The 27,997-nt window shown below is 44.9% G+C and overlaps 2 protein-coding genes across 2 annotated transcripts; one reads left to right on the forward strand and one right to left on the reverse strand.

Annotated features, from left to right (window-relative positions):
- The first annotated feature begins 1,666 nt into the window (after positions 1-1,666).
- On the forward strand, positions 1,667-8,035 carry dhrs3b (dehydrogenase/reductase (SDR family) member 3b). The gene is made up of 6 exons (XM_037251920.1): positions 1,667-2,093; positions 5,925-6,068; positions 6,249-6,368; positions 7,167-7,405; positions 7,483-7,608; positions 7,684-8,035. The coding sequence occupies exons 1-6, from the start codon at positions 1,899-1,901 to the stop codon at positions 7,766-7,768; spliced, it is 909 nt and encodes a 302-aa protein (XP_037107815.1). The 5' UTR covers positions 1,667-1,898; the 3' UTR covers positions 7,769-8,035.
- An 8,825-nt stretch (positions 8,036-16,860) lies between these two features.
- necab3 (N-terminal EF-hand calcium binding protein 3) lies at positions 16,861-27,894 on the reverse strand. The gene is made up of 13 exons (XM_037251919.1): positions 27,671-27,894; positions 26,320-26,344; positions 22,075-22,183; positions 21,508-21,533; positions 20,837-20,934; positions 20,086-20,222; positions 18,572-18,648; positions 18,376-18,443; positions 18,230-18,274; positions 17,851-17,963; positions 17,564-17,641; positions 17,393-17,484; positions 16,861-17,291 (listed from the first exon to the last, which is right to left on the reverse strand). The coding sequence occupies exons 1-13, from the start codon at positions 27,791-27,793 to the stop codon at positions 17,263-17,265; spliced, it is 1,020 nt and encodes a 339-aa protein (XP_037107814.1). The 5' UTR covers positions 27,794-27,894; the 3' UTR covers positions 16,861-17,262.
- Positions 27,895-27,997: the final 103 nt, after the last annotated feature.

Raw genomic sequence — 27,997 nt, forward strand, 5'->3', positions numbered from 1 at the left:
TTGGCTGTTTTTAGCTGTGTATACGCAAACTTTCGGAATGCCTCGACAGTTGAGATTTATTGTACCCTTCACATTCCAGCAAAATTTGATTCTATGAAAACTTCTGTATGCCATTATATGGCCCACAAATGTGGAAAGCTCTCATCACCAGGTTTTATTTGCAGAATGAATATATGTAATTTGTTGCAAACTGAATTTTGCCTTGTCGCTACAAGTGAGCTTTTCCCGTCGTTCCCCCTGTTTGAAAAGCATCGCTCTCAAACACACAGAGCTCTGTGCATATCTGGCATTTTTGCAAGTGGCTCAACATAGAATTAATCAGTGACGTACAAAATATGCCAAGGGGGAATGGAGAATTTGAAGAAAAAAAAAAAAAAAACGGTGATAAAAAGAATGAAGCGTGTCATCTAACAAGCAGTGCCAATTAAGCCGTTGATGCTCCACCACAGCCGCCAAGGTAACAAGCAAGCCCGGCAAGCATTTTGTGAGCTCTGCTTCAATCCTCAGCCCGCCAGGGACGTCTAAATTAGCTCCAGTACATGAGACCAATTAGCAGACGGAAAGAAAAAAGGCCTGCTTGTTGTCTGTTCATGTTCCATGATGACGCCACAGTCTCTGCGTGTTTGACCATGTGGATGTTTGGCTTACCTTGAGCTGAGTGGAGGCTGGCATAAAAAATAATCATCCTTAATGGTGCTCATTATATCCTGGAAACGTGGAGGGATGCATTTTTTTCCTGAACCCTTTCATAACGTACTGTTTGAGACCACAAATGAACCAAATGGAAAAAAAAAAGGCATTCTTTCAACCTGATGTCTCATGAATATTTTTCTTGTGTGACCCAAAATACACAAGAAATAGTATTTTTATTTACGAATGATGCAAAGTTTATGCACATTGAGACTCTTCTGGTTCATATTTGACCTTTTATGTGACTTAATAATGTATACATGTGGGGAGGGGCGGGGGGGGGGGGTGGTGGAGAGAGAGAGTCTTATCTGAACTTTTCCATCTGATCTGTAGATGGCAGTGATGGCGTATTTATTAATACACATAAACTGACTGGATTTGCATGCTTTATATGCTTGTTTTTAGAAAATACATTTGAGCCCCCCCCCACAAAAAAATGGTCTAGTACAAAGGTCGGTAGTGTGGCGTATGACCAAACATACATTTGTGGACACTGGCAGGCACAACAACGATGAGATGGACGATTTACTCCCAAATTATTTGAGCATTTATTTTAATGTACTTTCAATTATCAGTACTCTACCCCTCTGCTATTGAATGTAGTCTCAACAAATAAATGACTTCAAATAAAGTTTACATTCAATTAACTAATGGTCTTGTTGTGGAGTCCCTTCGGTGTATTGCAGCTAACCCCTGAGGTGACCGCTGGGTGTTTGACTCCCTATTTATTTATTTTTTTGCATTTTGCTCACCTGATAAGCTGAATCAATTTCTAATTAGCTTATTAAATGGTGCATCTATCAGTGAAGATAAACTCACTTTTTTTGCACCCTGGAGAGCAGTGAAGTGACAACTTTTTGGAGGCCCTCTACACCAGTGTCAATCAGGATTACTGTCCCCCCACCCCCCCCTACCCCAAATCGTCCTCCTCTCCACCCCTCCTCCTGCTCCTTTGCAGACTGCCCTCGGCTCGTCTCCACGCTCCACGTTCGGCGGGAGGCGCGCGTATATAAAAGCGGCGCACGGCGGCTCGTGGAGCGCACAGGAGTTTGGTGCGTGGGCTTCGAAGCGGGATGAGCGAGCAAAGCGGCGACGTCATCAGGTTTGGACGCGAGTTTTTGCCGTTTCTCCTCAAAGTACGCATGATCGAGGGCGGCAGGTGAAACTTTGGAAAGAAAAGTGCAGCCAAGCCAAGACTTTTCGCCGGCATGGAGCTGAGGAGCGCGTGTCGGGTGCTCCTCTTCCCGGTTCAAGTGCTCTTCTACGTCGTGCGCTCCGCGGTGCGCTGGCTGGTGCCGAGCAGACGCAAGCAGCTGAGCGACGATGTGGTCTTGATCACGGGAGGGGGACGCGGCATTGGACGCCACCTGGCCAAGGAGTTTGCCAAGCAGGGCGCCAGGAAGGTAACCCAAATAGCAGCGACTTGTTCCACTTGTGCACGCTTCTTGTTGTGTCTGCGCAATGTGGAGTGTTACACAACAGCTGGGGTCACGCAGAGTTTTCATGGCCGACAGCGGCGGAGCTGTCGTGACGCGTGTTGTGGGAAGGGCTGAGGTGGGATTGACATGTCGAGAAGGCAGTAGGCGCACTACGAAAACCCATGTGAAGGAGTCATCCAGAGGACACGTTATTATTGTCGGCAAACCGATCCAAAACAAGAGCTGCATGCAAATGAGTGCCCGATGCTTTACTTTTGATTGACACTGATTATCCGAGGAGCAAAACAGCTCTCATGCAAACTATGTCCAGAATATTCAACATTTTCTTATACTTCTCCAAAAGTGCCAATCACAGATGAGCACACTTTGATTTGATCACTTCGCCTCACGGATGAGCTGCATGGAGACTATGGTAGCTGACTGTGACTGGTTGCCACACAGTCACAGTGTGAATAGAATTGCGTAATTCAATTTCAATTTTTTCTCAAACGCATTTTTTACATGTTCAAAAGTGACTGATAGCAACCTCAAGTCCTCCATCAGTGGAAAGTATTCTCATGCAATTGGTCATGTTCAAGTACCTCAAGCTTCCCAAGGAGCTGCCGCTTGGGCCTCCAAATCTCCAGGGGCCTTTGGGAGTCCTCGTCATTATTATCGTCGTCATTTCTCCCTCCCACCTTATTTGGTGTCTGCCAGCCCTGTGATCATAATATTTAGCATCATCAGTGATTGGATATTTTTTTATTTGCATATTGAATTAGTGGTGGGACTGATGATTCCAATGCACTTAAGTTATCAATATGTCCAGAAAAAGGAAGATTACAAAAAAAGGAAGAAGGAATCCAGAGCGTTTTTTCAAAAGTCTTTTTCAGGGTGCAGCTGCACAACAAAAGTTGTCGTCCCGCTTTTCAGCGCCTCATTGTTGGGCTGCCACAAAGGTGCGAAGGCAATGAAAACAACACCTGCGCTAATGTGCGCGACAAACTTGTAGATGCTAAGAGGAAACAGCGGGGCCATTTTGAATGAGGCTAACCTCTGATGTGAACCGGCGCCAACCCCCCCACTGTCCCTCCTTTGTGATTGTCAGGCCAGAATTTCCTTTTTCCTCTGCGCGAACTTCCACGCTGCATGAAAGGCAAACTGCAGAGTTGATGAATGAATCCTCAGAGATGGGCTTTGCGGTGCGGAGAACTCTTGCAGAAGGACGCTCCAAAACAATAAACCAAAGAATTTATAGGGATGGCTTCCAAAAAGAAAGACCTCTCAGCAGAGGTGTCAAAAGTACTCACTCAAGTAGAAGCACACATACATATATGGGTTGATAAAACTCGCAAAAGTTAGGTTGTTGAAATTTTTCCAAATTCACAAAATGTTTTAGGCGGGCAGAAATATCGGCCACAAATCAGCAAAGCATGCTTGATTTGCTTATTATGTTACATCACCGTCATTAAATGCCCCCTGGTTCTCATTCTTCTATCTCACTGCTGTCCTTGTTTTTCACTCTTTATGGCGTGTCGTTCATCGTAAAGATTGAAAACATAAAAAGCCATGTTTGACCATGTGAGAAGGAGGATGTACATGCATATTAGTTTTCAGATTTAAGGAATGAACGTGAAAAAGTGTTAGGAAAATTCGTACTCAGCTATTGTACTGATGCCTACTAGGTCCAGTAACAAAGTATTGCTCCATTGCCTAAAAATGTGCATTTCAACATGGTTGCAAGCCAAAGTGGTGACAACAGGTTTGTGTGTGTGTGTGCATGTGTGTGTGTCGGAGGCGGGAAGCACACCACTCCCAGCTGGGTATTGCCCTGCAAGTGACCTTGCTGTCTCTGCAGTAATTAGACAGCGGCAGGCGACTGCCTCCTGAACTCCCGCTGCCCCCTCTACCTCCTCTGCAGCCCTTTAGTGTGGCGGGTGTGAAATTGAAAAGGGGTCGAGGGTGGGGGTGTAACATGCGACTGTCGTCAAGTTGCGAAGGGCTCTCCTTCGAGATTTCGTTTCAAGCTGTGCAACATCCCCGATACTCACGAAACATCCACTTTAACTTTTACAATTGAACCAAATTTGAGTGGTGGTTTCCTTTTTTGACATTGTGACACCAACAGGAGGCTTCAAACGAGTTCTCGGAGCGGCTCCTGAGATTAAAGTCACAGAGTATGGTCCGAAGGTTCCAAAAGAGCCAAAGAGAGGTCATGCACTACAAGTGGGCGTGCTTGTCGTGGTTCAAACACCTGTTGTGGATTTTACTGTTCAACAAAATGGACTGAATGTGCTGACATTGAACATTTGGACATACTGCAAGACACCTTCTGCACTTGAGTGCAGTTCAAGTTCATCCTTAAATGTCAGGCTAACATCCCAAACTTGGATTTCAATCACAAACATTAAATTCTAAAGCGTACACTGAAGATGTTTTTTTCCCGAAGATACATTTCAGTCTAAATTTCCATGTCTCTTTGGAGAGTCCATTTTGCTCAACTGATTGAGAAGCGGCTGCTACGGGCGTTAATTAAAACGGCTTTCCGACTGTTTCCTTTCAATTTTGCTAATCCTTGTTTGCTTTGAGCGTGTTTGTGTTGCGACGGCTGAGAACCTTAATCAATCAAATGTGCTTTTTTTTTTAACAGGTGAGTGCAGTTAGAAGGATGCCATTTAATGAGATTTTTGGGGGGGAGGAGGAGGTGTGAGGCTTCTTTGTCAGCATTGTTTGCAAGAAGCCAATCCCATTAAAAGCTCTCACGTATTCATCAGAACCTGTCTGCTTTGCTCTTATCTCTCTTGGCCTGGCAAACAAAAAACGAATCGAGTTAGCCGCTGGTGTCAAATTTCCATGTTTGCTGAGGCTCCAACTGTCGCCCTCTGCCAATCAGCAACGGTAACGGCCAATCATGCAAAGATGCAAAGGCCCTCGTAAAATATTTATTCTGGGAGGCTTGAACTTTTAGAGTTCTTTTTTGGAGAAATGGCCAAAATCCAAATGTCAGTTTGAATAGAAAACGCTCAAGAACCTGCCGGTGCCGCCTGTGGTGACAATAAAAAGCATGGCTTGTATTTTCACTCACGGAGGCAGAACTTCACTCGCTAAGTAACCCAAATACCCTTGCCAATAAATGTAAATACTATGTGCGCACCCCCACGCAATCCAGTCCCACCCCATTTGCCTTTGAAGTGAGAGAAAATAACAATTGAAACTCAAATGCTCGTCCCCTCATTGCAAAGTGGAGACGATGTCATCAATAGGCCCGTACGGTCTTAGCCAGCGGCGCTCACCTCCCGCACTTTCCCCCTCAGATATTATCCCGAGCGGCGGGCACGCGGCCAAATGGCACACTCGCGCCCTCAGCACTTTGCGCACGTTTTCAGGCTTCCTGAGCACAAGTGAGCGAGCGGGCTCATCTGCTCAAAAGGCCGTGTAATCTCTTTGAGAATTTGTGTTTGGAGAGATGAGGAGGGCTCACCCCCTGATTTCATTACCTTTCCCTGACCCCGGAGACTGACAGATCTAATTGCCCAATCACTAGTACACCCACCCCCACCCAGCTTCGCACCCCCATGTCCCAGCCCACCGCTACCCCCGCTCAGATGGATGACTGGCCCTTCGTTTGGTCCCGGACGTTTCATTCACACGGCAGCTAAACACACAATTAATCCGCCCGAAAACAATTTGTCGGAGTCAAAATGGCCTCTCAATGAAGAGTGTTGCTCATTGCCAAAAATATTGGCACACGCACTTTTTTGTTGGGCATGACTGATGACCAAATTGCATGTTTTAAAGTCCTGACTTTTGTTGCAGGTGATCCTGTGGGGCCGCACGGAGAAGTGTCTCAAAGAGACGGCGGCAGAGATCTCGCAGTCGGGAACCGAGTGCCACTACTTCCTTTGCGACGTGGCCAATCGGGAAGAGGTTTACAAGCAAGCCAAGGTTGTTCGAGAGAAGGTACTCCACCTCCGAGCCGCTTCATCGCTCCCATCTGGTGTAGAGATTTATACTTCAAGTGAAATGTCAAACTAAGAGCGAAGAATGTTGATGACAGCTCCGGTGGCGCAAACTGCATTATCTCATCGAAGCAGACGTGGTGAGCTTGCCAATGTCTTTTTTTCCTCTCTCGGCTCTCAGGTTGGAGATGTTACGATATTAGTGAACAACGCAGCTGTGGTCCACGGCAAAAGTCTGATGGACAGCGACGACGATGCCCTGCTGAAATCGCAACACATCAACACCATGGGACAGTTTTGGGTAAGACAGATCATCGAGTTTTTGCTTGGTTTGTGTTTTTTTCTTCGAGAAATTTGCCATTATTCAGCTTAATGGATCAAAAATTATTGGGGTTTTTTCTCCCCACTATGAATAATGTAGCTTTATCAGTCGATGCCATTTGTTTATAGTGACAGGCGGACAAATTAAAAAATATTCCACAAGATAGCAGAAGCGACAAATAATGTGAGGAAAGGCAGTTGTAGATGTAGCAACTTTAGCACAATACATCTTTATTTATATAACGCTTTAACAACGGCCTTGGCCATAGCAAAGCGCTTTACAAAAACATCAATTCATCAAAAAATAGCACATCAAATATGGGCAATAGTTCAAAGAAACTGAAAAATGTTGTTGGTGAAGGTGCAAAAGTTCCAAGTGTTAGTCAAGATTACTTTTCCTTGCAAATGTCACGAAGCTGGCGATATTAAAATAAGAAAGAGTAGATTGGAAGGATATAAAAGGCTCAACGGGGGACTTGGAGAATCCCTCATTGCGAGCCTTCAAACTTGTCAAGCTTGACAAGTTCGGAGGTGCAGGTTAAGCGGAATGCTTCTGAAGGCTTCATTTCCCGAGACATTCCGAGGGGGCCAGTGGAAGTCGTGGCATCATTATTCTAAATGGAGATCTGAAGACGGAAATATGCAGACGGAAATTCAATTACCCTTTCAATGGAAATGGAAAAATAATCTGCGGCTTGACTCTTGGCCGGTTCCTGGCTATAATTCATTCCCGTCATAACATCTCTTCCCTCCCTCACTCCCTCCGTTCTGGTGTCAGACCACAAAGGCCTTCCTGCCTCGGATGCTGGAGCTTCAGCACGGTCACGTGGTCTGCATCAATTCCATCCTGTCCCAGTCGCCTATCCCCGGGGCCGTGGACTACTGCACCTCCAAGGCTTCGTCTCTGGCCTTCATGGAGAGCTTGACGCTGGGCCTGCTGGACTGTCCGGGCGTTGGCTGCACCACAGTTCTTCCCTTCCACACCAACACGGAAATGTTCCAGGGCATGAGAGTCAGGTGGGAAACCGAACCCCTTGACATATGCGGAGGCTCCTGATTTGGTCTTCATGTGATCTTAATTCATGTTTTGGCAGATTCCCTCAGCTATTTCCACCTCTGAGGCCGGAGACGGTTGCCCAAAAAACTGTGGATGCGGTTCGAGCAGATGTGGCTTTTCTCTACCTGCCTTGGACCATGCATGCGCTTGTCGTTCTCAAAAGGTGAGCTCGGGTCCCGACGTGCGTTTCTTTCAGTCTCCCTTCAACTTTCTAATGTTCCCGTTCTCAACTTCCCAGCTTCATGCCACAAGGTGCGCTTGAAGAAATCCACAAGTTTACGGGGAGCTATACTTGCATGAACACGTTCAAAGGACGGACATGAGCTTGGATGCGGGTGACCCCGCCAATTCTGAGTTGAAAAAGGGAACTATGGACCTCGTGGTACTTGGAGGTGGTGAAGACGCCATCGCGGAGGGACCGTTGCTTCTGCAGGGTGGAATATACGTGATGAAGGACTGATGTTAAGCTTTGTAAATAAAGGACAGAGATGGAAGTCTGTACCTGCGCCCCTTGTTTTAGTCAGATCATTTTTAACTCCTTGTTTTTATTTGCATTAAATACAGATAATAAAATGCAGTTCTAGAGATGACCTCTTTTGTGTGCGGGTCGGGATTTTGATGGCTGTCGCAGCGTAATAGCGGTTTTGAAATTTACGCCCCACGTGTGTTCGGTGAACGCGACTATTATCTTGTTAAAGACATAAAACCAGGAGTCGGTGGGCGTTATCTCCGGTTGGACTAGGGTGGAATTCTCCCGAAACACGACGAGCGAATCCATCAATGTCTCAGATGATCTAAGACGTATTCGGTCGTACTTGGCGTGGCCACCGTGTCTGACCCCCATCTCATGCACCACATAAAATGGCCATGAATGCTCTTTTATAGGGGGACGAAAAGTCAATGTCGCACATTAAAATGGATGGCGCACTAGCTGTGAGTCAGCAGAAGCGCAATGCTTTCATTTGAGCTGACACGTTGATTTGAGTGCACGGTGATTTAATACACATTATCACTGGAACGTAATTTGTCAATGGTGGTTTCAGTTTTTTTCAATGCAACAGATACTCTTGATGATGTAATGCTTGGTGGGCGGGGATTATTTGGCCCACGGGCTATTGTTTGCTCACTTTGCTTTACGAGTGCGCTTGTAATCGACCTGCCCGCCTCTTCCTTGAGCTACGCATCGCGTTCGGGAGGTGACCCCCACTGCGGGCCCTGTTTCTCATTGTCAGGCTGAGCTGTTGCGAAAGCCGAGCGGGACGGAACCGCTGGAAATAGGTCGGGGAGCCTGCCGTATGTGGAAGAGGAGAACTAAAATGGTTTTGAAATCTCCCGAGGCAGGTTCAGTGCAGGGTTAGCCAAATAGTGAATAAATCAAAGCGGACTTGGAAGGCCCTTTTCCCTGCTGAAGTCCGTCAGCGCCAGGGTGACTGAACCAACGCAGGTGGAAGCAGATGATTTTTTTTTTTTCTTCTGTCAAGAATTTCAGAGGGGTTTCATTGTTGAGTCAGTTGTGACCAGATGCCACAATGTTTATATTTGGAATTTATTTATTTATTGTTTATTTTTATATTTATTTATTTATTTTTATTTATTTATTTTATTTTATAAGTGGTCAGTGAGCAGCTGTTATAGCGAATCTTGGACTCCCAATAATTCCCCGACACAGCCAATTGCTGGTGACACGTGAAAACGTCTAAATTGAGCCCAATAAGCCGTGATGCTTCCCTGTTGTCATGTGACTCGTCTGTGTTGCGAGGTCTCAGGTGCGACTGGCTAGCACAGGGGTCAAGCAGGTGTGTCATAGTAGGGCTGCACCTAATACAGGCTGTGGTGCCCTCGAGGACCGGACTTGGTGACCCCCAGGTATGTTAAATTTGGTCAGCAGTCACACACGTTCTCATTCTGATCACTTTTAAGAGGTGTGCACACCTAAAATGTGGGACTGTTTGGCTTTTGTCCTCCTGAGTGTTGCTAGCCACTGACCACGAACTTGATCTCAAAGGAATTTGACTCTTTTAGACTGTAATGTTTCCTGCATGCTCTCCATGCTTTCTATTTTTAGTTTTAATCTGACTTTAAGAAAAGGGGAATGTTGTTTTATTATTATTAGATGGCAAATCTGGATTTAGTGGGCTTTCCACGCAGGGATCTGGCATGTGTTTTAAACGCAAAAGACTTTATGCAAAAGCAACAATGCAAAGCAAAGCACCTTATTTGCTCCTGATTTAATATTTTGAGCGTTTTCCATTTTGTGCAAGTAAAGACAAAATTTGTCTAGAACTTGGGACGTCTGGGAAGTTGTCGGTAGTTCGTTACCTTCTCGGCACTCGAGGCACTATCGGACTCCAGTTAAAGATGGACTATCACCTGCAATAAAGCACGCAGACAGGTGGACCTTGTCCTGAGGTTGCGCAAAGGCGAGGCAACGAGGTGGCGCCTCTTTCGACACCTCGGCCACCTCTCTCCCCACCGCCGGCCTGCTCGCCACTCGGGGTTCATCCATCACGGGGCGACGAGCGTGATAAAAAGAGCCGGGCCTAACCCACGGCAAGGGGCCGGCCTTGACGCCTCAGTCCACCTGTCAAAGGGCCAGATTTATTGTACACATTGGTGTTAAAGGTCGAGGGGAGCAACAAGCCCAGAGCCTGTCAGTCAAAACACACACACACAAGCATGGCAGATAAATGTAGTCAAGCCATAAAGAAATATTCCTGGGTGGGGTAGGCAAATAACGTTTGTTCTGAAATAAATCCTAATCTTTTGTGGCTGCACGCACAGCGCTCGTGTCGCGCCTCCTCGGGCTCGTTAAGAACATCGTATCGAGGCGAAAAAACAAGAACAGCGGCAGCTCAGCGAGCTGGAGCCGCAATAAAGATGACAAAAAAGTTCTTATTCTCTGGTAAACGCTGAGAGATATCCACTGAGAGAAACGAAATGGGGCCTGGCAATTAAGTCACAGCATCTCCAGATCATTCAAATACTGTGTTCACCGCTTTGACTAGGGTAGCATTAGCATAATGTTGCCACTTGAAGAAACGGGAAGTTTGTTGAATTGTTTAAGATTATCAGGCTTGTTGAGCCCGCCAGAAAAATTGTAATCATTTGTGGCAGGAATGAAAATACGCAGCAATTCCAAGAGGGGCTTCACACCCATCGAAATTTCAAAAGGAGAAGCAAGTCCATTTTCTGAGCACGTATTTCAAAAAAGAAAAGACAAAAGTCTTTCTGGGTCATGAGGCTGTGTTTCACATGTGCTTTCCAGTGTTGTGTTCTGCAGCGCGGACAGTTAGCGGCGCAAAAGTGGGAGGCGAGCCCTGAGGGACAAACAAAGCCAAGTGAAGGCTGCTTTTCAGAAGGCAACGACACTCGCAGGGGAAGGGCGTGGGAGGGTCAAGCGAAGTTCTCCTTGCAGCATTTGGAAAGCTCGCCGGGCACCCGAGCGGGACAGCGCTCCCGAAAAGTCTTCTTTCTCACACGGGTCCGGCTTGTCAGCGATTTAGTTCTTAGAATTGTGCAAGACCGTCGCGCTTGAACTCGGTGACCCGCCTTTGTTTTTGCTCGCGACCTGGTCTTGTTCAAGGTGAATCGCTTGTGGGAGACTTAGTTGGAGTGTGGACGTGGAGGTCAAGCAGCAGTCAAGGTAGCAAGGACGTCTTCAGACCTGCACCGGTTCAGGCTCGGTGGGCAACGGCAAGCCGGGTGAATGACAAACGTCACAGACGTCGCTTCTCTTTCTCTCTCAGGTTCTTTTGACACATAAGCCGCAATGAGATGGCAGAGCTCAATTACACAAACAAAGGCCTACCGCCCGAGCGCGGCGCCTGGATGCGGCTCACGTGGGCAGGGGGCCCGGCCTCGCTGAACTACACCTGAACCTTTAGCTAAATGGAAACAGACCAAACATAAAGTGTGCGTCAGGATGAAAGCATCCCTCTGGAGAGTCGTTACTTAGGCCTTGTGCGGAGAAGACGGGGGTTCATAGGAGAACCTTTTTTCCAGAAACGCTCCAGTCAGCACGGGTCTGTCTTGTTGATGTCATACGGCAAAAAACCTTTTGTCCTCCAAAGACATGTGGAGGCCTCATTATGACCATTATAAGGCACAGTCTCAGGTTTATTTGGGGGATTTTCCTGAATATAGGGCACACCGGGTTATAAGGGAAACAAAGTATGGTAAACATGTCTTTTAAATTTTATGGGAGCTGAATCGTCACAACTTTTCAGGAGGAAAGTCCTTTTGTGACATTTGTCCTCCTCGTTTATGGTGACCTCAAATCTTTTTTTGTGGCAATTCAACCTCCTCCAGAGGCTAAAGCAAACGCTCGACTTGAGCGTGCGAGTTTCGTGTAACAGAATAATCCCGGAGACCCGCCCACCGCTCGCTCTGCCACTGCTGCGCTGTCGGGCTTGGATGAGCCAGACTGGACTGCGATTGAACTGAGTGGAGGAATTCCAACATCTGGCTTGTATCTGCAGCTTACGGTCATTTGGATGCCGCTGATGATTTCCAGTAGATTCACAAAGGCAGGATTGTTCTGAGCCCGGGCCTTGCGTCTGCCTTGGACTTGGAGGGCGTGGTGCTCTGGCGCCTGACTGCCACAGCTGGGCCTGTCCGTCAAAAGGCTTCCAATGACACATAATCCACGCACGAGAAAAAGAGCGAGAGCGAGAGAGGTGAAGGTGGCCAGAGTTTGAAAAAGACAGGACAGGACAACGCAAATTAGCTGCAGTTTATGAAGTCACGACACTTTGGAAAACGACAGAAACTTTAACCTCGGCCTGCCAAAACGCTGAACTCTGCTCCCCCCGCCGGCAAAGTCCCGAGCTCGGCGGCAAGTTTGACAATTGGGTTCAACAGCGGGTCAAGCTCTGGGTTTGACAATGGGCCAAGCCGTCTTCAATGGGAATCAAGCGGACAGCTTTCCCACAAAGAGCTCAGTCACGCCGAGGGGAATCTGGCTTAGTGGCCTCTCCTCTTTAAAAGCACACTGAGTGGAATTAAAGAAACTCTCCCTGGCTGCGCTTTGCGACGCGCCGTCGACGGGCCCGCTGTATGGCTTTCCCGTGTGCATGCGTATTTACATTGAGCGTGTCTCCCCGGCATAAACTTTGCAGGCGCCGGTGTGAAAACAAAACGTCACTCATAGCATATGCAAACTGACAGACTGTTTGCTGAAAGCCAAAAGGCCCGAGCACATTTCTTCAGTGCTGCTTGCTTATGTGTGTGCGTGCTGCATGGCAGAGCGACACGGCGAGTGTGTGAACTCTGGCTGAACCCCCGGGTGTACTGTTTCAGGCACGCTCTGACAACCTCGCCCCAATGACCCGGCTCGCGACTGCACAGTTCATGGGGAGGTCCTCTACTCATGAACAGAAACCAAACCCACACACCCCCTCGTGCCCCCCTCCAACTTCCCCCTCCCCCTCCCTCTCAACTTCTCTCAACCTCTCCCTTCATGCTGTTTACTTGGCCCGTCCCGCCCCGCCTGCTTTCTCGTCCTCGCTCTCCATTTCTATCACACTCTTGTCAACAAGACACTCTGTCTGCTGGCATCTGCCCGCCAACATCGAGACAAAGCGTCTTTAAATTCCAGACGTCTCGAACATGCTTATCGGGCTCTTGGAAATGACCACGTTGTTTTCTTTCACACATACAAAATAACAATACTAATTAAGATGGAATCGTAGAAGGGGAAAAAGAACGCTGACTTGGAAAAGAACCGTGCGGCCTTATCAGTTAAATGGATTTGGGTTGTAGCCGTGGACTGGTCAAGTGGTTGCCTGCTAGTTGGAAAGTTGTGATGAGAATCTCATTAGCTGCACAGAAGCTGCACGGGGAATGATTTTTGTTTGTTTTATGTTCTATATATTTGGGGTCCAACTCCGGTCCTCGAGGACCACTATCCTGCATACTTCAACATAGCTGATTCAAAGGATCAGCTTATCAGCATTTTAAAAGTCGTGATCAAAAAAATATGTTTTTCCCTTTTGATGAGTCACAGGCCATTTCATCACTTCCCTCTCTGATTTGGGGGTGTTTATTATTCCAATTTTGTCATTCTGTTCAGAGAAGTAAACCGGAGCTTAGTGAGTCATCAGTTCAAATAAATTTGGTGTCACCGCAGACTGGCGCCCCAAATAAACAAACTCCTCCCTTGACTGTAGAAAGCAAAAATGTCACGGGGGCTTCGAACCCCACCAGTCGGCGTGTCATTAAGCTCGCACTCTGGCTTAGGCTTGACATTATGGGAGGGACCACTTATCCACTCAAAGGCCCCATGCTGGGCGCCGTGTGCAAATTGCCTGATGAGTTGGCCACCCCGGGCTTGCTGTTTGCTCTGCGATTATCCACTGAGCGATTGGACCCCATTTGACATTTTGGGGGCCTATTCTGAAAGCCGCATGATCATTTATAGCCACTTTACATCCATAAGGTTGTTTTTAAAATATAACAATGGGGTGGAACAACAAAAAATATTTGAATCGGAATATTTGTTCGGATTTAAAAGATGCGATTGATGACAGCCGCGCAACCTTGATTAACGCAGATAATGTACACACACTTAAAAGAAACTTTTCAACACAGCAGCAAATGTATGGTCCAGCAAGTATGATGTCAACACTGTGCATTAAATAAAGGAAGCGATTGCCTGGTAATTTAATTTAAATCAATTCAAGATAGCCAGTTATACTATCCTACATTTAATATTAGTTTATTCATTACAGGTTGTTTGAGTGTGTATATCTAAATTTATTTATTTTTTCAACCGCAAAGTGGAAAGGGCTGAGTCGTCTGCCAGGGAATATTTATCAGCAGGCGGAGGTGCGTCTCCTGCAGCCTCGGAATGACCCGCATGTAAGTACAGCTCCCACCACCTGCGCACACTCGACAGAACTCCTGCTGGAAATGGGTTTGTGTTACCGAGCCCCCGGGGGGGCTGGCAGCGGGGGCTGGAGGCCGTCAAGAGCAGGCCCCCTCAGCCATGGACAGCTCCTCCGCTCTCGCAGAGTCAGCGAGGGAAAGACCTGAACTTGGAATGACCCCACCAAGCAAAGTCCCCGATGGGTTCATCCGCAGGCCACAGCTCCGGTTCCCTTCACCCCTAAATTTTCCTTCTCTTCTTTTTTTTTTTTTTGGGAGGGGGGTGTTTTTACAATTCCACCAATACATTTTCCAGAGCACAATAATACTCGTGACGAGGAAAGGCCTGTTAAGTTTGCTTCCGATGCCCGGTCCTCTTTACACCTGCCTGTGAGACCTGATGCTCTTTTAGTGGTCAAAACAACAAATTTGACAGTTTGACTTTTAGGGTGTCATCGAAATATAAAAAAAGAGTGTGATTTCAGACCAGCACAGTAAATTTCAAAATTTTTCAGCGATTTCTCAAAACACAAGTAAATTTAAACTCAAGCATCACGTCCAGAAGGGCAAGTTGCTCAATTACTGGGATTTTTCCACTCGCAAAAGGGGTCCTGGGTCAATTTGTTGTTTTTGGGGTTAAATGCTGTCATGTTTGTATGAGCGTTTTTGTCCTTTTGTGTTATTTTTGGCACTGGTTAGCCTCCTCACAGTTCAGAGGTCACAGGCTTGATTCCACCTCCGGCCCTCCCTGAGTGGAGTTTGCATGTTCTCCCCGTGCCTGTGTGGGTTTTCTCCAGGCACTCCGATTTCCTCCCACATCCCAAAAACATGCTTGGTAAGCTGATTGAGCACCCCAAAATTTCCCGTAGGTGTGAGTGCGGATGGTTGTTTGTCTCTGTGTGCCCTGCGATTGGCTGGCAACCGGTTCAGGGTGTCCTCCGCCTACTGCCTGATGGCTGCTGGGATAGGCTCCAGCACGCCCGCGAGCCCCGTGGGGACAAGCAGTACAGAAAATGGATGGATGTTATTTTTGGATTGTTGTAATGTATCCCCCATGCCACTAGAGGGACTCTTGTGCGCATTGCACTGGGAACCTATAAATCTCGTGGTGAATTTGAACACCGGCGGAATTGACAGGGAGCAGTGTGTCCAATTCCGAGAAAATAGCAGCGTTTTGTTAGCCTTATGTTATGAGTTATTTCCCGTGTTGAATGCTCAGGGAAATAAACCTGCAAGTATTCTTCAGATCTTCACCAACAGAACTGTTTTTCTTTCGTATTTTTAATTGCAAGGCACGCGTCCTAACACTCAGTTTATCAGCCCCGGGAAGCGACTACATCGGATTTGGTCACTTCAGTGTTTACTTTGTTTATTTGTTTTTTAGTATTAAGCAGACAGACATGACTTGTTTGGCTTTTCGAGTCATGTTCTTATATGTGTGTTAAGTTCATGCATTCTGATTTCTCAACCCTCATTGATTTGGCTTCCTAGGAACAGCGATAATTGTTTTGACCTGAGCTTGTCAGATGAAACAAAACAAATATGAATGAACTTTTTGTACTTAACAAATTGTGGGAGAACTGCTCGCATGGAATTGTACATTTGCTACAATCAGTTTTCATACTCAATGTTTGATTCGGTGTATTTGTACAGGTACCGTGCTACTTAAAAAAAAGAAAATGACTACATTATCAGTCCATATTCTTTACTTCACAATAGAGTGTTGGGAAATCAAAACAAATTCCGAAATTGACATGTGCAAAGAAGCAATCAAAAATGTAACTCGTAAATACAGCTTAGTCCGGACTGTGCGCTACAATGAAGTTCAACTATTGGACAGACTAAGTTGTTTGGTAACACTGACATCTACTGGTGAAATGCAGTTAACGCAGTTAATGCAGCTAAACCGCCATCCTGCGGTGATTCTATCTACTTTCTTAATACACGCGCATGCAAATTATCTATCTATCCATCTATCCATCTATCTATCCATCCATCCGTCCATCCGTCCATCCATCCATCCATCCATCCATCCATCCATCCATCCATCCATCCATCCATCCATCTATCTATCTATCTATCTATCTATCTATCTATCTATCTATCTATCTATCTATCTATCTATCTATCTATCTATCTATCTATCTATCTATCTATCTATCTATCTATCTATCTATCTATCTATCTATCTATCTATCTATCTGTCCGTCTGTCCGCCCGTCTGTCCGCCCGTCTGTCTGTCTCTCTCTCGGTCTGTCCGTATGCCTGTCTATCCGTCCGTCCGTCTAGGAAGCCTCAGCCCACCCCGGGTCAGTTATCAAAATCCCAAATCTTTAATTGCAGAAATAAACATTTTTAAAGAACTATATTATTATTATTATTATTATCAATTATTTCTGAACGTCTTGAGTCGTCGTGAGTGTGCATGATCACAGTTTGTCCTCTAAGTGGTGCTGCACAGCTACTTTTCCATTGTTTACAACATTGGGGAAAATTAAAAAAGCCTTTTCTTGTCGTTCAAGAAGTCTTCTTCACTGTAAGTCAAGTCAAAGTCAAGTCCTCTGCAAGTGTTTTTTTAAATCTGAACTCCTGCTTTCGCCAGTATGATGTACATAAAGATAATACTGCATATTCCACGAAAGCACAGTCATTATTAATGGCATTGTCATGCAATTTTGGTGGTCAAAGTTCTTCAACAACCTTCCACTCCATAATTATACAGTATGTACATTGTGTGGCATCTCAACGTGAAATAACGAGCTGGTGAGATGACAAGAAGCTCACCGAGGAGGCGGGATGGCGACACGGCCTTCAAACACAGAGATACATTTCGAATTCACTACGTGCTGTGTTTGTGCGTGCGTGTGTGTGCGCGTCTGTGTGGCCATGCGGATGAGTAGGTTTTGATGCGCCGGCGTCTCTATGACAGCGTTGTCGGCAGGGGATGTGACACTCAGTTGTTAGTCATAATCCACCAGGAAGCTGCAGGGACAAAAAAAAAAAACACCCTCAAACATTCTTACAATAAATTGCTTTATCGTTACTATTTGTAAGTTATGAATCATTAGCACGCTCATACACACCAGGGAGCAACATAGTCGAGACGACCTCAGCGTCGTCCAGCATGGTGATGACGCAGCGCTGGAAGTCTTTACTGCTGTTGGACTGGAGGTAGCTGAAAAATAAAAAAATGTGAATAAAAGACCTCTCAGGGAAATTAAATGTATTGAATTTGAGAAACACTTTGTGCCAACCTCATCCAGGAGAGGCGGTCTCGCCAGAACTCATAAATCACATAAGAAGACTTTCCCGGTACCTTTGGAATGGACACGCTGGCATCAAGAGAGAACATCAAGAGATGCGCAACATTAAATTTCCATGAAATAAGTTGCTCATTTAAGTAACACACACACATTCAGTCGTAAGGAAAATGGATTCAATATGGTAACAAAACTCGATAAGACTACTGAAATGAATTGTCTTTGTGCATTTTATTCAAATATTTGAAATAAGAAAATAAAAGATAAATCAGGATACTGACTGCAGGTTGTCTGAGTGGGCCGACGCAGCGTCGACATAGCTCCTGAGAACTTTATGGAAGTTGTCCACATGGTTGTCGTTCACCACCATTTTCCTCTGGACCAGCAGAATGTTCTGCGTGTGTTGAGAGCAAACATGTAAAATATTTCAGGGCAGTTGCGGCCTTCAACGTGACAACCTTCCTTGTAGACGGTGAGTCAAGGCGCCTCCTGCGTTCATAAGCGACAGACATCCACTTGTGTATTCCGCTTGTAATTACTTTCTGTCACCATGGTTACCCATGATGACAACGAACTCACTCATCCCCGTGACTCTTTTCTTATTTCCTTTTCTAATTTTGCTTCTCCAGCAAACTGCAGCCCCGCTGACAGTCGACTTACCTCTGTGGACATGATCGTGTCTTTCAGGGGCTCCAACTTGGGACTCTGATAAAATAGACAACAATAAATGACAAAAGTACATGAAGTACAAGACAAACGGGGCATGTCAAGTCTTGCAACCGGGACATGATCTGAATGTTCCACACCTGACGCTCCAGTTTATCGAGCAGCTGCTGGAGCCTGCCAAGCTGAGCGTTCCATTCGGTGTCCTCGTCTACACAAAGACAGTGACTGCAAATCGTTGGACGTTCATGACCAGTAATGTTGTTGTTGTGTTCATTTTGAATGTGCATGAATGGAAGACTGATTGTGAAAAGCCCTCCTGAATCAAATTGTGCTTACCCGTGTTTTGGGAGACTGGGGGGACATTGTTGGGGACCAGCAGACCGGAGCTCCGCCTACTCGTCTCCACCTCTCCTCTGTCACGATGGAAGAAATGTGATGAGAAGGCGGTGACCAATGATAAGTTGAAATGTAGAAACCGGAAAAAGTTGGTGTCTTTCCAAAAGTGACTTCTACCCTTATTTTTAAGGAAAATTCTTAATTTACAATATTCAAATTTTCCCATCTTGACTTCCCATAAAAATGGACCAAATACTTTCCAGAAATGTTTTGAAAATTTGAGTGTGCGGAAAGTCACAATCGGTATTTGAACTTGGTCACAGTGCGTCAAATAATTGTCAATGCACTGTGACATCCGCAATATCACAATGGCCTTGATTAGCAATAGTGCGCAGAGATTTTTAAAGAGACCTTCCAATGTTAAAACGCAGCAGAAATGAGTTATACACACACTCACACACGTACACTATATGCACACACACACACTAATGCAACCTATATGCTGTCGGGCCTATTAGCGAGATATCTGTTTGAACCGGAATTCTCCACATTCCACCATTCCGGGGCCACATAAATTGAAAGAAAAGCAGTCGTAGGTGGCAATCATTAGCCGAGGCTCCTCGCCGCTTGCTCCCAACGTCATCTTCAATGACTTCTTTGGAACAGCAGGGATAGGTTTCTTTTCTCTTCAGTTTGACACAATTAAACAGGAACCTTTTCGACTGGATACTCTTTGACCTCCGTGTTCATTATTCCGCCTACGTTCTATAGATACTAAAGATATAGACACCAATTGGACGATACATTCAGAATTATATGGGAGCCGGCAAAATGTAGGAAAGGCACCCAAAATAAAAAAAAGCTGCTTTGTGATGACATTATAAATTTGTCAATATATATTTTTAGTAGAGACGATTCGCCATGTGTCAATCTTCCACGGGTTAGCGGAAACTCTTACCAAGGATGATGTTTTTTTTTTTGGTGGCCGGTATCAGCCCAATACCTGGTATGGGTACTCGCCCAGCCCTAATGTTTATGATGGGTAGGTTGAACATTGAGGCCACACTGCGCATTACAATTGGGTGCAAGACCATGCAGTTCTCCAATAGCACAGGTGCCAAACTCAAGGCCCGGGGGCCAGATACGGCCCGCCACATCATTTTATGTGGCCCGAGAAGACAAATTGTGCATCAAATTCGTGTCATTACTAGAATTGCAAATTGTCTTCACTTTTATTTATTTTTTTAAATATTTGACCAGTTTTTACTCGTCTGATTTGAAAACGAGTTATTTATCAGTTTGTTTTGTAGCTTTTACTTTATATAATATGAGGTGCTCATACATTTATTTGGGTTGACAGTCATAATGGCCCTCCGAAAGGAGCTATGACTACAATGCGGCCCGCGAAAAAAATAAGTTTGACACCCCTGTCCTATAGTATGGTAGTTTTGAACAGGTAGAATAAAAAAATAACAACAATAGCAATGGCTAAAAGTGTTAGCGCTGGTACTGACAGACTGCAGGTGCTCTCCTCATCCACAGCCTCCATGGCGCATTGCAGCGACGTCTGTAGGGACAGCAGCTGAGCGGACGTCTCTCGCAAAAGTAAACGAGTCACAAACTGGCCCAGGACGCTGGAGTCCTGGTACTCCTGAAAACAGACATGTTGTTGTTCGCACAAAAACCTTGTGGAATGACTAAAAGTGCATTTAAGTTTCTACTGTTTTATTTCTACTTAAATACAGCAGTTAAAACTACTTTTTACTTTACAACTATATAAGCACCTCTGCGACGCTACACTTCATTGTCTTGTCACACCAATGACTCATAAACTCCTCCGATGTAGCCGGGCTTTTAATAGACATGATAATTGCCGCTCCTGTCCCTCAACGTAAATGCCGTTGCAGCCTGGTTGCTGACAGGTAGCGCAACAGTGCGGGGGCCCCTTGTCAAAGCACACGCGAGACACGCACCAAGCGGTTTGCAATTTTCTCGCAACTCGGCCCCCTTTAAAACAGAAGGAAGGTGAGCTCATTAAGACAGCTTAGGTAATTATGCAGCACATATTCTCCCTCCAGTTGTCTCCTCTAATGAGCACACTTGACTCACGGTTCACGGCTCAAGCTATCCTCAGGTCGTTGTGTGGGGCCATGAATTTGCCGAGGATCTGGATAAAGTTTCCTGAGAAGCGTGTGCTCCAATGTGTTAAAGATTGCCCATTTTTACGATAATTTGAACATCGCGACGGCCACGATGAAATCTTACCTCTTTAGTTTTATACATGGCCTTTAAAATAGCCACATTGAGCTTCTCCAGAGCTGAGAGGACGTTCAGGTACTCGCCAAGGTGGTGAGAGAAATAATCTGCGCACAGGAAACAAGCGTCACGTGTTTTTGCATTGGAACTCATCAGCAGTCATACTTAGAGTATGTTGCGGCCTAGACATATTGTGTCTATTTGACTCTGTTGGAGTGTGAGGCAACTAAAGTATGGATTTCGCAATCAACATGACAAGATGAGGTTCAGCCCTTAATCCTAATCTTCTGCATAAAATATGTTCTGATTTAAAAATCCAAGATAGTTTCTAAACCTGCCATCAACAGGGATTGGTTTGTCATTAGAGTCATTTGAAAAACTAAATTCCTCTTCCTCGCATATCCGAGGAAAATTGGACTTGACAGACATAAAACGGATGAATTATAACTGGTGGAAAAAAAAAACCCCTGCACTGCAGTTCCAATGCACATGACATGAACACCACTCTTTGATAGAGCAGTTGGAATGCAGATTAATATGAACAAAACAGTCCAAATAAAATGGCTGCCATGAATAAAGCTACGGATGCTTTCAAAGCTCCGCCCTACTTTAGCAGGCTTTATTCAGGACACAACACACCGTATATTGCTAATAAATTGGCCAAAACAAAGAGCACCAACCTGATAGCTTGTCAGTGTCCAGATTGCTACACAGGACAGAGTAGGAAAGGAAATCAGTTACAAAAAATAAATGAACAAGTACAAAGCATCAAGCTACGTGTGTGTGTGTGTGTGTGTGTGCGTGTATATATATATATAGATATATATATCTATATATATCTATATCTATATATCTATATATATCTATCTATATTATATATATATATATATATATATATATATATATATATATATATATATAATATTTATAATTAATTTGAAAGGTTTGGGCCTTAAAAAACGTTTGCATGCTATTAAATACAAAAGCTATAGCCGTACAACACCCTATCGAATTGTAATCCCACTGAATCAAACAGAATGGTTGATTCCTTGAATCATATTGCACACTGTGATCGAGATACATATTGTCTCTTACAATGCGTATATATGTGACCTTGTCTAAAGGTATCATTGTTAGAGTGTCTTTTAAGGCTGTATCCTTGTAATATTAGGTCTTCGTTAGAAGACGACTTGACAGGTTGGATCCTGGTCTTCGTACGAGTGCATCAAGGGTCAAATCAGACTCACTTATTCTGCTGCCCGTCGATGGAGTGAAAAAGCTCCTGCAGCTGCGCCGTTGTCAGAACACCATCAGCAAAGTAAGCGCTGAACTCCTCAAATGACAGCTTGCCGTCATCTGACAAGACAACAGACAGCTGCTGTCAAGATTTTAGAAAAGAACATCATAGCGTATCATCGCGTTTCCTGAATTCTGTACTTTGAATTCAAGCCTGCTGCCAGCTGGTTGCTGGTTGAGGAATAGCTGATAGGATGAGAATAAACGCAAGATGACAAAATGCTGTATCATTGTTTTTCTGTCCTGCGAGTCCAATATTTTGCCAATAATTGACAAGTCGATGTTGGTTTGCTTGTTGCTGAACAGGAACGCTCCCAATTATCCAGTGATGGTGTGACAGAAATTGAGCCAATGTTTCAGAAGTAAAAAAATAAAAAGTCATATTGTCATCTGCAAAGAAGCATCACCAACCACAGGTGTCCGTCCGCAGATGAGACATAAGACGCTGACATTTTCAAGCAATTTGAGGGTACCGCTTAGTCAATTATTTTTAATAAAGGTGATTTAAAAATATATATTTTACAAGTGGTATAGTGAGATATAGATGGAGAGTGTCGGGCAAAAAGCAATGAAAAGCAGTCAGGTGCATCTCCCAACCCGATAAGAGATCCGATAACGATCCTGTCATGAAGTTCCACTGGGCAGACAAGGCTCAAGGGCGCCATCTGTTCAGCTGAAGACACTTGTAATTACCTCAGCTCTGAAGCGATGCCTCGACGTGCCGCTTTACCCCCTTAGTTCCTTTAAATCAGCTCCTCCTTACGTAACTATAGCGATTCCTCGCCCTCCTCCTCCTTTTAAAATACTGATGGCACCAAGCGGATGAAGAAAGTCAGCGCACACTGGAACATTAGCATTCGCATTGCTAAACAAAGCGTGGACTTGTCTGTCCCACCAGATACCAGAGACGTGTCAAGTACGTATATTCATTTGTCGGTATTATGCCAACTGGTGGCCAAGGCGTGCGCAGTAGAGGGAGTAGCACAAGGTCCATTGAACTGAAGCAGAAAATGTGGCAAAACTGATTTATTCTTTACATTCTACTCTCATAACACGGCAAAAGGTCACACTTTCATGAACACCTTCTATACTGCCATCATCAGGTCTATCCTCTGCACCTTCATCACTGTCTGGTTTGGATCGGCCACTAAACAAGACAAGCACAGACTGCAACGGACTGCAGAAAAGATAATCGGAACCAACCTCCCATCTATCCAGGACTTGTACCTGTCCAGGACCAGGAAACGTGCAAGTAACATCTCTACGGACCCTTCTCACCCAGGTTGCAGTCTGCAGGCTGTGGCTCTGATGAACTCACACCACTCATAGAGTCTCCGAGACATTACTGTGCGATAACATCCTGCTCTCGATGCTTTACCTTTGGATTGTCCGTATTATATGTACTATTGTGTTCTCTCTGCATCCATTGCAGCCTGGTCATCCTGGAAGAGGGATCCTCCCATCTGTGGTCTCTTCTCAAGGTTTCTCATTTCCCCGAGTAGGAGTTTTGAGTATTTCCTTGCCCTTCTGGGAGTTTAAGATCAGGGGATGTTTGAGAATAATTGTCAATTTTTGCACGTCGTCCTGAATGTTGTTAGCTACCTAAATGTTGTACAGAGGCCGAGATCTACCGGAGTTGAAATTCCTTGTTTGGCATGCTCAAACTTGGCAAATAAAAGATTGTTGATTGATTGTTGTTGATGTTAAAATGTGCTTTAGTTCAATTATTTCTAAAGATACATGGAGCTGTTGATTAATGCAAAAAGTGGATTGAGACGACTCTTATTGCAGTACTTTAGAAGCAAGTGTTAATTGTTTTGATGAGGTCTTCACCAGTTCATGATTGCGACACGACTTTGGGATACTTGCACTTCCGATTTGCATCAGAACGCGCCATGATTGATTACGGCCTGCAAAACATCACATTGGTGTGAATGAATAATTGCAAACACACGCCAGAGGTCACAATGTCATCGCCGGCAGTCTAGAGTGACTCAGCTCTTTGAACCTCTACACTGCATGCCAAAACACCTTACATAAGAAAGTGGAAAAAAAATGACAATTTTCTGGCAGTTCCTTTTGTATTGCACATTTTTCTGGCATTAGATGCAACGTTGTAATTAATAAAACAACAATAATTTGCAGCAAAGGACGAGCGCTCTTGATCCCACCGCATCGTGTGACGGACACGGCCAGATGGTATCAGACGCAAGCGGAGGCGACATTCAGATGCATGGCCAGGTGGAGGATTAGCTTGTTTGATAGCAACTGAGGCACACTTCAATCCTCCGTCTTTCCTTTGTTTGTTTGATTTTCAGCGGCTTTCTCGGCTTTCCGGCTGGGGGACGGTGCCGCTTATCCATTTCATCTCCCAGCTCTGCAGTGCTCACTATGGCTTTTATTTCACCAAGACAAATGGTCTGAGCTCACTCATTATGCTGAGGGAGAATTTGGCACCAAAACATCCCAGTGGTAATCAGAAAAAAAAAAAAAAACGAGCTCCTCATTGTGTTTGGCTGCAATCTAGTTTGAAAATGAATCATGCATGAGAAAAGCGCCCGTGCTGACCAGATGAAGACAGCGCAAATAACTCTTCTTCTTCTTCTCCCTTACGCTAAAAGGAAAGTTTCAAAGGGATCAATATAAACAAGAGTGTGATTGAGCTTTGGAAATAGGATGGACACACTTTGTAAAAGGTTCTTCCCTTTGCAGATGTGGCTTATACATTCTCATTATTTCTTTATTGTAAAATTACAACGCAACAGGCAAGAAACCAGAGCAGATTCTTCTCTTTTCTTTCTTTTAATTATTTTTCTGACAAATAAACACGCTCCACAGGTCAAAAAATAGATTTTTGCAACCATTTGTACTTAACTCAGCGGCCCCCTGACCTCACACAGACTGAACAGGAAGTTGGCCGTTTTGGTTGGAAACTGCCATTTTGGAAATCGACTTTGAACAAAACGCGACTACGAAATTTGCCAAATGGGAAGAAAGATGCGGGCAGAGTGAATTGCAAATGAAGTTTGTGTCTGTGTTTTTTGTTGTTTAGATTTTATTTTGTTTTATACCATCAACCAATCAGTTTCTTCCAGTCTTGTGTCTTGTCTCATCACTTTGTTTGTATTTAGCTTCCAGTTTCCAGTTTCCTCATCTTTGTTGTTGTCATGTGAATAATGAACTGAATAATGTTGTGGTTTCTTTTGTTGTGAGTTTATTCCTTGAGTTGGCTTGAACCATGTTATTTTTTGGGCCGAGGGGGGGGTTGATTCCATGCACCGCTTTGCATTTATATCCTTTTGAAATCATGATTCTCCTTTGTATATGATAAAAATCTGGTCTCATTTTAGTCCCAATTTGTTTCAGTGTGCAGGTTTCCCCCAATACAAAGCTGTTATGTTGCATAAATGGCGACTGGTGAATTGCACCTTGTATCAAGCAGCTGAAGCACATTTAATTGCTCAGCCTTTCTCCGCACGTCAATGTAGGCAGAGATGGATGAACAAAAAGATTGTTGTTTTGGTTCTGCTACGTCTTTGCATCGACCACAACACGAGGGTGTGGTGACACTCTCCCCAGCCGACCATATTATAATAAAATCATCTTCACGAGTACACAATGGACTCGATGCTCCCCCTTGTAACAATCCCTTACAGTCGTGGCAGTAATTGCAAATTTGGAAGCATACAAATCACATAGCCTGTAAATGTAACTACGTCCCCGCTGACGCCTGCTGCTTCTTGATTTGTTTTGGCACCTTATTTCAGCCAGACAGAAAATAAATAGAGCAGGGCGTGTGCGGCGGCGCATACGGAAGAGGAAAGCAGGTCGTTTCCAGTTATTACATCACACGCAGGATTATTTTCAACAGTATGTTATGGATGAGGCTGACACAAAACTGGGTTGGTGGAAGCTTGTGGGTCTGCTCATGTCATTTAAAAAGCTGTGTGTTTTCTGGCAGTTTTCACATCAGTGGTGTCCAAACTGTGGCCTGGGGGCCATTTAGTTTTTGATACTGTAGGAAAGACCAAGAAAACCAACAACAAAAGACAGTAAAAAAATTCTTATGATGGACAGCAAATGTAAAGGAACTAGCCTGGCTGTTGGAGGAGTGACCCATAAAAATAAAGCAAAATTGTGGGGGATGAACACAAAACCGTCAGAGCAGATTGTTACAACACCAAATGTACACTCACCATTTTTGTCCGCTCGACGGAAAATCTAAAGGCGAGACAGAAGACAGAATTACAGGCGAACATCACTATAGCAGTCGATTGAGTGGGTGCATATTACAAAAATCTTTTTTTTTTTTTTTTCCAAAACATTGGTTGAATCACATTAAAAAATTGCCGTTAAAAGTTTTTTCCCCCAAGAGAAAGGGAAGGTAAAGAGGACAACGTCTTCATGACCAAGGTCTGAACAGCTTTGGGTCTTTTGCAGGAAATTTTCTTGGACCTCCGCACACAGCAATGACTCATATTCAGAAAAATATTGTTGCTTTCACTGACTCCTACTCGCGAACGTCACAGTCCCCACCAAATCTCATCCAATGGATGGATGAATGGCAGCCTTTGGTTTATAAACAACATACAGATAAATTGAGTTCAGAGCACTTTTAACCTTTGTCGAAAACTGCCTACAAAAAGAGACTTGTATGGACACCACAAATGAGCCTTGGGAGGCAACGCTAGCTCATTTTGACTCCAAGTGTGGCTTTTGGCTTTTTGGGAGATGTCACGTCTGTCAGGGAATTAATAACACGGGGATGCTGCTTTCATTTTCTGTTTCAACAATGTCAAGGTTGGCCTTTCCCGCCCTCTCGTCATCTTGCAAAGGTGCTTCTTGACAGCTGATATCAAATGAACCCTCCGCTTTTTAGCCGGTGGAACAGAATTCACATTTCAGATGTTCTGGCTCATCGGCAACAATGTCAGAGGCTGCTAATGCAGCTTTTTACAGGAGGATACAAAAAGGTCAGCGCTGCATCCCAGAGTGCCGCATGCCCCCTCGTATCATGGCGGCAGATGTCGACTCTGCGGGCGTCGTAGACTTCTTGTTTTGTATTCTGACTGGCTGAGACCATGCATGTCTTTGACACGTAAAACCTTTTCCACTCTCTGGAAAGGATTTTGAAAATTCAGTTGCTATGGACACCAGATGTTAAAAACCCTCAATTGACTCTTCACAAATTCACCTACAGTATTAAGATGCACTTCATTGCACTTTTACAAATTAAATCATCTGGAAACCCTAAGGGCAATGTCGTAAAATGAAGACAATAACATAGTCATGCAGTGGTGGCAGCTGCAACTCTTCATGATGCCCTTTTACAGAACCCCCACATACATGCACACACTTACACCGCACCACATGAGTGGCAGGCATCACACACATAAACTGTCCTCAAGCCTCTTTGTCATTGCATGATCACAAAAGCAAATCCACTAAGAGCAACACGTCTATTACCACACCACCTAAGCAGGCATCTTGCTTCCCACCCCAGGAGGACCACGAAAAAGTAACAATTGTGATGGATGCAGCACTCACATCATGAAGGATGCTGAGCCCTCGTTCGCTGCTGTGCTGCTTCTGCTGCTGCTGTTGAGCCCGAACATGTTTGCGCTTGGATGACTGCAGACACATTGTGATCATCTCCGTGCACGCCAACATGTTTTTAAAGAAAGAATCTTCTCGTACTCGGGAGGCTGAGGATGCGGGCGACGTGTTGAGAGGTTTTGTGTCAGGTGTGCAGGTGAGACGCTACTTTTAAGGGCGAGCGGTCCCTGCTGGACGCACTGCGATTGGCCGCTTTGAGTTGTGCGTAAAAGCGCTGCATTAAAAAAAAAACGTGTGCATTTAAAAAAGAATAGCATA

Source organism: Syngnathus acus, chromosome 5 (genome assembly GCF_901709675.1).
Source record: "Syngnathus acus chromosome 5, fSynAcu1.2, whole genome shotgun sequence".
In the NCBI taxonomy this organism is placed as follows: Eukaryota; Metazoa; Chordata; class Actinopteri; order Syngnathiformes; family Syngnathidae; genus Syngnathus; species Syngnathus acus.